Source organism: Scyliorhinus canicula, chromosome 2 (genome assembly GCF_902713615.1).
Source record: "Scyliorhinus canicula chromosome 2, sScyCan1.1, whole genome shotgun sequence".
Lineage (NCBI taxonomy): Eukaryota > Metazoa > Chordata > Chondrichthyes > Carcharhiniformes > Scyliorhinidae > Scyliorhinus > Scyliorhinus canicula.
In genome coordinates this window covers 147854049-147866098 of record NC_052147.1, presented here as the reverse complement: position 1 = coordinate 147866098, position 12050 = coordinate 147854049, and the positions used below count along the sequence as shown (strand labels likewise).

Below are 12050 nucleotides of genomic sequence, written 5' to 3'. Positions count from 1 at the left end.
GTGCTCCGCATCGTTTGACAACATCTGCCTCCTGTCCACTGTAGCACTTTTCACCATCCACCTGGCTGATCCCTGCATGCGAACTGGCCGTTTCATCACACGGTCCCGTCAAATCCCTGAGGGGATGGTAGTGGGGGCGGTCGGGGGGGGCGGGGCACGTGGGGAGTCCAGGTCACCCACGACGACGCCCATTCCACACCCCTTTTCTGGCCAGCCAGACCTCACTACTGTCATAATATACACACAAGTATATGATGGTGCACAGACAGACATTGATTGACACACAGGATGACCAATGAACACACAGAACACAGAAGCCAATCACCAGACAGGACACGGCCACTATAAAGCCAGAGGGCACTAGTTTTCCCGCTCTCTTGGGATGCAGCCTCTGAGACAGCCAGAGCCCGTGAGCAACAACTCGAACATCAACCATGTGGTAGTAAGATTGTCTGGTCAGGTTAGCCTTAGGTCTCCAGTCAACTCAGCATAGTGTCAACCCACAGTTAAAGTATGTTTAATAGTTAAGAGTTCAATAAAATAGAGTTGCATTTCTCCAAGTGTTGGAAGCCTGTCTCTCTCATTACTGCAGTAAACACAGTTCTCGCAGACCCAGCTTACCCAACACATCAACTACCATCTGACGGAGCACCTAAACAGGTTCTAACAGTGGTAATAGGTATTTAATGTGAACATATATTTACAGATCTGTGCCCTAGCCTGTATAACTAAACTGTGCCCTGCACCCCTGCCAACATAACTGGTGTCTAACATTCTGGCCTTACAGGCCTTAATGCTACATCTAGGTGGTTCCCCAGACGGTACAGCAGGAGTGGAGGCGGCCTGCTGTAATTCCTACCCTGCGACCTGGGTCCCCATTGGCGGGCGTCATCTGGGGCGACCGGGCGTGGATGGGCCCAGCTGCTGCTCGGGTGTCTCAGGTGGTGTGGTGCTGCCCTGTCCCGCCGCTGATGCTCAGGGACAGGAGGAGGGAAGTCGAAGGTGCAACGGTGTTCCGCCACCTCCCCTGCGGGAGTCACTGGCATGGGCGCCATCACCTCCTCCTCCTACGGGGTGCCCAATGACCCCTGGGCTACTCCAATGAATGGGGGATGCAAGCGGAGCTATCCCCTGAAGCTCCACGCTGTGTGGTGGGCACCAGAGAGTGTTCCAGGACCCTCTTCACTAAAGTGCCCAAGAGAGGTGACTGTCTCTGGGATAGTGGAGGGTGTTGGAGACGGCTGTGATGAGAAATCACTGTCATCCTCCACCTCAAGCTTCGGGGTCTCCTGAGTCTCGGGCAGAGGGCTGGTGTCCGAGCTGTGCTCGTCGCTGCTCGGCCCACCAGCGGGGGAGGAGGGGCCAGAATTGCCACAGGCTGGGGGTGGGGCCCCCAGATGGACCCGCCTCATCACCAGCAGGTCCTATAAGATACAAGAGAAGACGCGTGATTAGACCGTAGGCCGGGAGTGTGTGGGGATAGTGGGAATGAGCGTGTGGGTGGGGATGGGGTTGGCGAGGGCAGGGGTGGTAGAGGGTGAGGGTGGGTGTTGGGGTGAGGAAACTGTGGGAGTGAAGGTGGTGTGGGGGTGGTGTTGGGGTTATATGGGGTTGAAGGTGGAGATGAGGGTGGTGTGGAGGTGAGGGTGGGGGTGAGGATGGTGTGGGGGTAGTGTTGAGGTGATGTAGGGGTGAGGGTGGTGCTGGGGTGAAAGTGGTGTGGGGTTGTGGCCCAACTAGGACTTTGTGCAACTGGAGCATGACATCATAGTCCTCTGAGGGGGGGGAGCTGACCTCCACCCAAACACACCCCTGTGAGCGATCAGCGAGGTGAAGGCTAAGACATCTGTCCCCGCACCTGTCTGCAACTCCGGCCAGTCTGACATTCCGAATATGGTCTCCAGGGGGCCAGGCTCCAAATCCTCATGTAGAACCTCAGATATGTTGCTAAGAAAATTACTCCCAACATTTCTCCGGCTTCGGGCAAGAGCAGACCATATAAACATGATAAGCAGGGCCCCTCTTGCACTGTTTGCGGCTATCCTCCACCCCCTCAAACAGCCAGCTTGTCCTTACCTTCAGTCAGTGCGCCCTATACACCACTTTTAATTGAATCAATCCCAGTTTCGCACACGAGGGTGAGGCATTAACCCTCCGCAGCACTTTCCACCATAATCCCTCCTCGAACGCCATCCCCAGCGCCTCCTCCCATTTGGCCTTAATCTTTTCCATGGGCACCTTATCCTCCTCCATCATCCTACAGTAAATCGCCGAAACGACCCTCCAGCCCCATCACTGACAGCACCTCCTTCAACAACGAAGAGGACGATGCCACTGGAATATTCAGGAAGACCTTGCTCGCGAAGTTTTGCACCTGCTTGTATCTGAAGCCTTCCTCACACTGGAGCCAAAACATCACCCCCAACTCCTCCAAGCTTGCAAACCGCCCCTCCAAAAACAAATCATTCATCTCCTCCCCCCTCTCTCCTCCCATCCCCGGAACCTCGCATCCATCATCCCTGGCTCAAACCCATGGTTCTTTCTTATCAGCATCACCCTGGAGCCTGCCCTCAAGTGCTGTTGAAACTACCTCCAAATTTTCCGTGAGGCTACCGCCACATACTACCCAAGTCCTTCCCTGGGGCGAACGGTGGTGGGGCCGTTGCCAGAGCCACAAGCCCGACCCTTTATAAGAAGCCACCTCCATCCACACCCACAAAGCCTCCGTCTCTCTACTCCAGCTCTAAACCTTCTCCGCATTCTCCCTCCAGGAATAGTGTAACAGATTCAGAAGGGCCAACCCCACCCCGACTCCTAGCCCCTTTGGTGTGGATGGAGGTGGGTTCTTATAAAGGGTCGGGCTTGTGGGTCTGGCAACGGCCCCACCACCGTTCGGTAGCTTTCCTTATCCTGGCCACCTTCCCTGCCCCCACAAATGATGAGACCAGCCTCTCCACCCCCCCTAATGAATGATTTTGCCAAAAATCCAGCAGGCACTGGAACAGAATCAGGAACCGTGACAGAATGTTGATTTGTATTGCCTGCATCCAACCTGCCAGCGACAAGGGGAGACTGTCCCCTCTCACCAAGTCCTCCTTCACCCTCCCCGCCAGGCCTGTGGAATTAAACTTACACAGTTGTGCCCAGTCCCACGCCACCTGCACCCCCTAATACCTCAAATGAGTTGTCATTACCCGGAATGGCAACCCTCCCACCCATGCCCCTGCACCTGGCGAAGACACCACAAAATATTCACTCTTCCCCAAATTTAACTTATACCCTGAAAACGCCCCAAATTTCCTTAGCAACCCCCATTATATCCCTCACCAAGGAGCCCGGGTCTGAGATGTACAGCAGCAGATTTTCCACATAGTGAGACACCCTATGTCCCCCCTCCACTCACTATTCCCTTCCATAAGTCCAAACCCCTCAGTGCAATGGCCAAAGACTCAACCACCAATGCGAACAGAAGGGGGGACATGGAGCATCCCTTCCAAATTCCCTGAAATATAGGAAAGTTCCAGTAGCATTTTTAAAAATAAATTTAGAGTACCCAATGATTATTCTTTTCCAATTAAGGGGCAATTCAGCGTGGCCAATCCACCTAACCTGCACATCTTTGGGTTATGGGGGTTGAGACCCACGCAGACACGGGGAGAATGTCCAGTAGACTGAAGTCTAATTTGCCACGGCTCTGCCCATTCACCTCACCTGTCAGTATATCTTTGCAATATCATGCTTCCATCAGTACCATTCATAATGTCACTGTGTCTCTCTGTCCTGTCACCTAGTCATATATAAATACGGGGAATAGATGAGGCCTTAACACCGATCCTTGTGGGATACCACTGCTCACATTCTGACAACCAATGAGCCTGGCCAAATTTATTTCAAATTTTGAAATTGGTCCTGCTTCAGTATGGAAGTATATGATGCATTTGGAGTTTTTATACCATATTAATGGTAACAACTTACATCTCTGTAGCATTAATATCCTGAGATACTTCACTGGATTGTTAACGAATAAATGTGATATTGAGTTGCATAAGGGAGATGGTGTTATAGTGATAATATCACTGTGCTCGCAATCTAAAAGCTCAGGCTAATACTGCAGGGACATGGGTTCAAATCCCACCAGGGCACGGCAGCATGGTGGCACAGTGGTTAGCATTGCTGCCTCATAGCACCAAGGTCCCAGGTTCGATCCCAGCTCTGGGTCACTATCCGTGTGGAGTTTGCTCATTCTCCCCGTGTTTGCGTGGATTTCGCCCCCACAACCCAAAAAAGATGAGCAAGGTAGGTAGATTGGCCATGCTAAATTGCCCTATATGAGAAAAAATGAATTGGGTATTCTACATTTTTTAAAAAATTTAAATCCCACCATGGCGACTGACATTCAACAAATAAAATCTGGTATAACACTCAGTTCAGTAATGGTGACCGAGAGGTTCCTATTGTAAAAACCCATCTGGTTCGCTCATGTCCTCAATGGAAACTTGTTGGCTTACATGTGAGTTTTAACTACTCTCTGCAGGGTCTGGCAGTTCAAGGGCAATTAGGGATGGGCAACAAATGCTGGCCTCGCCAGTGGCGTCTATATCTCATGAAAGAATAAAGAAAATATTAGGATAGGTGACCAAATGATTGGTCAACAAGGTAAGTTTTAAGAAGCATCTTGAAGTAAGGAAGGGTGGGGGTGGACTTTAGGTCGAAAATTTCAAAGCTTGGTAATAATGAAATATGGGAGTAATCCATTCTCAGTTTCCTACCCTCCATCTAGGTGTGCGAAACTACTGCTGAAATATCGCGCAGATGTCAACCAGTTGACTGAGGAGACTCAAGAGAGCCCCTTGCATGTGGTTGCCAGACGGGGTCTTCACAATCACATCCATCTCTATCTCAGATACGGAGCCTCTGTGAACATCTTGAACGTCCACCAGGAATCACCGCTGGGCTGTGCCTGTGCGAGTGCATGGCGGCTGGAGGACCAGGAAGGCTATCTCCAAGTGTGCAAGGTCCTTATCACGCACGGCGCCAAGGTGAACTCTGTAGACGACGAGAAGCGGAGTCCACTGCACAAAGCTTCCAGGAATGCAAGCCTCCAGCTGGTCCAACTGCTGCTGAGGCACAACGCAGACGTCAACGCCATTGACTACAACGGGTGCTCGCCTCTCGCCAATGTGATCCAGACTGCGCCTTTCAAAGAAGAACTTAACCCTCAATGCACCGTCCAAACCTTACTCAACTATGGGTCCCGCAGAGTGTGGCCAGCTGCCTTTTCCAAGGTAACAGTCGGTGCCATGTCCACCTGAGGCCTACACAATGGAGCCTACACAGAGATGGGCGGCCATGATATAGAAATCTAAATTAGGTGGAGCACAATGGCTAATTTGGTCTATCAAATGCCTGTCACATAACTGTCCCATCATGGCATCTTCACTGCAACAATTTAAATTTATAAAGCGCCTTTACTGTGGTAAAATGTCCCAAAGTGCTTTGCAGATAAGACAGTGAACAGAATTTGTCACCAAACTGCATGAGGAGATATTAGGTCAGGTGACCAAGCGCATGGACAAAGAGGTAGATCTTAAGGAACGTCTTAAGGGATGAAAGCTAGTTGGAAAGACAGAGAGGTTAAGGGTGGAATTCCATACCTAAGGGCCCAGGCATTTGAAGGCATGGCCACCAATGGTGGAGCAATTACAATGGGGGATGCTTAAAAGGCCAGAATTAGAGGAACGCAGGAACCTTGGAGGATTACAGGTTTGGAAAAGATTACTCAGACAGGGAAGGGCAAAGCCTTGAGGTGTTTGAAAACAAGGAAGAGAATTTTAAAATTGAGATGTAACTAGGCCAAGAAGTCAATGTAGTTCAGCATACACAGGGGTGATGGATCACTGGAACTTGGTGAGAGTTAAGTGCAGACACCAGTACGATTATTTTCAATGTATTTGTCTCTATTATTTGCATTTTAGATTAATCAAAACATGTTTCACTCATTGATGTCTTCTCCGTACCTCAAACTTTACTTTTCACCAACTAGCTAGATACCTTGGCCCAGTTATCAGCAGTCTATACAGGAAGGCCTCCATTTGAAGAGGTTGTGGTGTTTGGCTTAGTAGACTACCGTTATTGTAATGAAAGCCTGCTCTCTCAGGGCTGACACTCTCCAGCTCAAATGCCCTTTAAAAGGAACCCACTGCTACCAGCTGCCGCCTCCAGATTGTGCCATCGTATGCAATTGGATGAATCGAGCGGAGGTGGCTGAATAATTACCTCCCTGAAAATGCTGAAGCACGTCACACTCCGACCCCCAGTGTCGTCAGGCCCAGAAATACCCCCATAGCAACTCCAACAGCACAGCACTCGCTCAGTGCTGCACTGGGAGTGTCAACCTGGATTATGCAAATTTAGAAAGGGGTTTGAAGCACCAACGTTCCGACTCAGAGGCAAGAGGGTTAACCCATTCAGCCAGGGCTCCTTTGGGCAAGATCAGACTGTGACAAGGCACCACGGTGGCGCAGTGGGTTAGCCCTGCTGCCTCACGGCGCCGAGGTCCCAGGTTCGATCCCGGCTCTGGGGCACTGTCTGTGTGGAGTTTGCACATTCTCCCAGTGTTTGCGTGGGTTTCGCCCCCACAACCCAAAGATGTGCAGGTTAGGTGGATTGAACACGCTAAATTGCCCCTTAATTGGAAAAAAAAAATGAATTGGGTACTCCAAATTTAAAAAAAAGATCAGACTGTGATATTTTCTGTCACACTGAAATCATCAGCCAAGGTTCACTGGCTCAGTTCACACACAAAGACTAACTGAATGGGCAAGGAAGTGAACTGTGGTTGGTACCAATGGAACCCGGTGTGATAAAGTATCTTTAGAAAAGGAGGGAGTGCAAATTATCTCTGCTTCCTGTACACAGTGTCCTACATTCCACAGGGTAGTGGGGTGTGAATAATGTCTGAATTTGGGCAAGAATAGCTTTTAAATATTGCAAAGCACTTTCAAAAGGTCGTTTCCTTCCTAGGTCCTGAGAAGTTGTGCCAGCTCGCCCAAGACCATCGAAGTCTTGTTCAATTCATATCAACAGATTCCCGTGACTGAGGAATGGATGGAGGCAGTCCCAGAGGAGTTATTACAGGTAACAACTCATGCAGAGCTCTCCTATTAGACTGGTGAAAAGAAAGTCCCGGAATCTTACAGCACAGAAGGAGGCCATTCTGCCCATTTTTCCTGTGCCGATTCTCTCAAGGAACTGCCCAATTTACCTTTTATGCTAGTTACATGTACAACATGTTACAATTTACAGCACGGAAACAGACCCTTTGGCCTCACCTAATGGCTGTGGTTATGTTAATGAGCATCCTGCCGGCCTACTTTTGTGCACCCCATCAGCATCTCCTTCTATTCCTTTCTCCTCAATGCATTTATCCAGTTTCCCCTTGCAAGCTATTCAACTTAACTGCTCCTTGAGATCCACATTCTCTCCATGCTCAGAGTAAAGAGGTTTCCCCTGTCTTCCCTATTGGTTTTTTTGGTGATTGTCCTGATATTTACAGTTTCTAGTTTCAGACTCTCCTACAAGTGGATCCTTATACTACATCTTCCATGTACTACTTCATTACATCTACCATGTTCATTTGAAAGACCTCCATCAGTTCATCTCTCGGTCTTCTCAAGAAAGTTGCTTTATTGGCAGAGTTTTAATCTTATTCTAGATTGTGGGTTGCAGGAAAGTACCTGCCAGTGCTGTTAGATGGAGTGATCTATAATAGTCTTCTCTTTTCCTCTTTCAGCAGAGGTGTTACACTGGCAACCCTCCAACTCTCTGGCATGACTCCTTATTGCTCTAGCTCCAATAGACATTTAATGAATTATGTAATTAATTGAGGTTTCCCTCTTTCATTCCTTCCATGTACTGTACCCCCATAGAAGGAAGCCAATGTCAATCTGCTCCTGCATTGCTGTCAACAGCAGAGAATACTGGGTCATCTTACACTTGGGTCACACAGTGGTAAGCACTGCTGCCTCACAGCGCTAGGGGTCCAGGTTCAAATCCGACCTTGGATGACTATCTGCGTGGAGTTTGCACTTTCCCCCGATGTCTGCGTTGGTTTCCTCTGGGTGCCTGCCGTTTTCTCCCACAGTTGAAAGAAATGCAGGTTAGGTGGATTGGCAATGCTAAATTGCCCCTTAGTGCCAACAGTTAGGAGGGATTATGAGGGTAGGGTAGGGGCAGTGGGCCTAGGTAGGGTGCTCTTTCAGAGGGTCAGTGCAGACTCGATGGGCTGAGTACCCTCCTTCTGCACCGTAGGGAGTCTATGATTCTATGATCTTGCTCTCTCTAATCTCCTCTCTCTCCCTCCCCCACTGCTTCCTCATGCAGCATCCTAAATTCCCTTTGTGAGGAATCATAGCCATTTTGATTTGGCTGATACACCAGAAAGCATTTATTTTCCCTTTTCTCCCGTCGAACCCTTTCAGGATTTTAAAATCTCCAAGCAGCCACCTTGAAGAGCATGGATGCTAGAAACAGAATTGGAGGCTGTTCTCTCCTCTCCTGGGAGTACCAATAAAGTGACGTGGACTAATTAACAAATGTACTAATCAAACAAAAGGACAGCCCTTAAAGGGGCAATGTAATGAAAGACAAGAATGTAAAGAAAATTTATAGAATTAAATTAAAATGATGTTTCTGGGCTGATGAAGAACTCCAGCCCCTGCACTGCCCACTGGCCAGGGAAGGCCTCAGGCGTACCAGTGGTACTGCACACTCCCTCTACTGGGTGTGAATGTCGCCATGGAAGAGGGGCAGGCAGCCGGGCCAGAGGAGTAGGTTGCTCAATGTGAGGTCTGGGTTGTTTTGGGGTACCCACTGAAACACTGTGTTAATACTGCCTACATTCATCCCACATTCCCACATAGGGTCTTAAGAGTCAACAGGGAGGGGCAGTTTTTAATCACAAGTCTGGACTGGAAGCCAGTTCAAGTCCAGCAAATCAAAAGACAGCGTGATAACCAATTGTGCTAAGTTTCCACTTCCCACGCAATCTGATTTTGCCATTGTGAAATCTATTGTTGGTGCACACCATATCCTGAATATCACTCGGGGTGGAATGGAGGAGGTTTTTAAAGCGTGTCCCAGAAAATGAAACAGACCAAAACACCCCAGAAGCCCTTTGATTAATTGAGAGTAAATATTAACTTTGCTGGTGTTTCTTTTCTCTGTCCTTAGCTGCACAGCCCATTCTACGAATCCCTCTTTGCTTTGGCCTGCAGTCCTCGCTCCCTGCAACACCTGTGCCGTTTCGCTGCCAGGAAGCTGTTTGCAGCCCAGTGCCACACCGTCATCCCCAGGCTGCCAATTCCAAAACGTTTGCAGGGATACCTACTCCTGGAACCAGAGAGCCTGGTATATTAATCTTTCTCCCGTCGTCTCATCAGCGCAAAACATACCAAACGCAACACATATAAAGGACCACCTGGAGTCTCCAACATTGAAATTGGGACTAAAAGGGTTAAAATAGGAAGTCAAGTTGTATAAATAGCCTCGTATTTCCCTTGTATATTAGATTATGAGGTGATCTAATTGAGATGTTTAAGATGATTAAGGGAGTTTATATTGTTAATAGAGAGAAACTATTCAGAACAAAAATTAAAGCAAGGGAAGATAGGTAAATGGAGTTAAGATACAGAGTAGCCATCAAGGACAGGCTTACGGGACAGTTTGGCTTTTTAAAATTCATTCACGAGATGTAGGTGTCCCTGGCTGAGCCAGCATTTATTGCCCATCCTTAATTGGCCTCAACTTCAGACGGCATTTAAGAGTCTACCACATCGCTGAGTCACATGTAAGCCAGACCAGGTAAGAATTGGTAGATTTCCTTCCCTACAGGCCCATCTGGTTCTTACGACAAGAATTAGCAATGGTTTCACAGCCATCATTAGAACTTTAATTCCAGATTTTTATTGCAATTTATTTATATCCCGATATTGAATTCAAATTTCACCATCTGCCGTGGTGTGATTTGAACCCCATTTTGTCCCCTGGGTCTCTGGATTGACAGTAGCAGGATGGCCATTCAGTCAAGGAGAAATCACAGTGGATGTTTTCCCTGCAGCTGAGGTTAAAGTGCTACAGTGTATTTGAGTTGATTTAAGAGGGAGGTTGTGTTCAACCCTCCCGCTGTAGCTGGCATGGGAGGGTTTGATGTGGTCACTCAAGTGGAAAGAGGGAAATATGTTCATCTCAGTATTTGTCACTTCAACAAACATGAATGTAACGTGACAAATTACATGTTTGGGTGTATGAGTACTGTAAGCAATATCTGTGCATGTATGTAGCATGTGGTTCAGAGCTGTCAAAACATCAGTATTAAAATGAATTTCCGATTTACATTATAAGTGTAGAACTTCATTTTGCATGATCACAAACACAGTAAGATTTTTAACCATGTGTTGTCTTAGTAAATATAAAGGGGAAAATATATATTTTGTCTCCTTGTACATTTAAACAAATTTCTGTTTAATATTTCATTGTTCTGTCTAACCAAAAGGAGAATCTGTCTGATTACAATGTTGTCATATTGCAATGAGCTATTCGGGGTCCACCAGTGATCAAGCTATATCGATAATCTATGGCACAGTGGGCTAAATGGCTGGCTTGTAATGCAGAAAAATGCCATGCAACGTGGGTTCAAGTCCTGTACCGGCCTCCCCGAGCAGGTGCCAGAATGTGGCGACTAGGGGCTTTTCACAGTGACTACTTGTGACAATAAGAGATTATTATTATTATTACATGCGGCCCATAGGGGTTCTGAGTGCGGTCCACAAGACATTTTGTTGACCGTTTTCTGCTGATTTCCATCCGTGTCGTTTTTTTCCCACCGGTATGACTGAAGTGATTTACAAGTAAAGCCTGGGCAATTGAAGTGAGGTGTCCGCTGATTGATCACAACATTGACTGTGAGAGCCCTGTGCTCCTGCCTCCAGACAAGTGGAAATACTTGTTTTATTTTTCACCACTTGAAGTTGATGACGGTTCTATTAATATATGAATGATTGAGCATTTCCATAACTCGCTATGAAATATTCGGTCGTATTAAATGCATTCAATCTTATTCAAGGGTTCAAGTTAGTGAGCAAGCCCGATTTCAAACTCGGGGCTCACTGAGATGAAGGCACTCACTGACTACTAGCCTACGTTGCTGCCTATCGTGGCGTCCTTGCCATGCACTGCCAGTCCTGCAGAGGGCGATGAAGTTACAGGATGTCGAGTTGCTTCCAGGTGATCCTTTTAAACAGGCGCAGGCAGAAGAGTGTAAACAGATAATGCACTTTAGTGCGATTAAAAGAATTTTCACAACCTTTACACATACACACAAAAAGATTTTCTTCATTCCTGTCATATTTCAATGGCCCATTGAAGTTATCAGGCTCTGCATTTAAACCTATGGCACTTAACCTAATCGAAACTCTTAATTAAAACAAATTTCACTCTTTAAAGCACCAATTGACAAGACAACATAGCATGTGCTATATAGATATATAAAATATAGGTATTTGGATATGTAATGCATGTGTGCACGATATATAAAATGTGCTTATACCACTTTAAAGTGATGGACATAGAGGAAAAGATTAGCTCCAAGTTTTGACTGGGCAGTGGCACTGAAAGGTTTTACCTCCTCCTTCTCTCACAGCCACGGATCAGGAATGTGAGGTTACCCCTGTGGGAGTTCAGATATTAACGGCCAGGAGTCCCGATTGCAGTGAAAGAAAACGTGCCAGTGGGAGACAAGCTACAGGGGTAGAATTCCAATCGCCAGTCTCTATCCATTCTGAGCGTCTGGGTAAATACAGGTGTGACAAACCGGACTCCCCCAGGTACAAGGTACACAGGGGCCAAAGGGCACGTCCCTCAGGCCAAGGTCGGGTCTGAGAGGGGATGTTTAAAAAACAATTAATCCTGCTTTGAAAATTTGCGGCAATGTCCCTGATCGTCGCCTCCTACAGCTACATGGTCACTCGATATTTAAGTCACATCCACTGCTG

General features: G+C 47.5%; 1 protein-coding gene across 1 annotated transcript in view; it reads left to right on the top strand.

Moving 5' to 3' along the window:
* The window catches only part of LOC119962413 (ankyrin repeat and SOCS box protein 18-like), a 48249-nt gene extending 37899 nt beyond the window's left edge, over positions 1-10350 (top strand). Inside the window, exons 3-5 of the mRNA XM_038790371.1 lie at positions 4781-5285; positions 7024-7137; positions 9232-10350. Of these exons, the coding sequence (XP_038646299.1) occupies positions 4781-5285; positions 7024-7137; positions 9232-9417 (805 nt within the window). The 3' untranslated portion in view covers positions 9418-10350. The remainder of the gene's footprint in view (positions 1-4780; positions 5286-7023; positions 7138-9231) is intronic.
* Positions 10351-12050: the final 1700 nt, after the last annotated feature.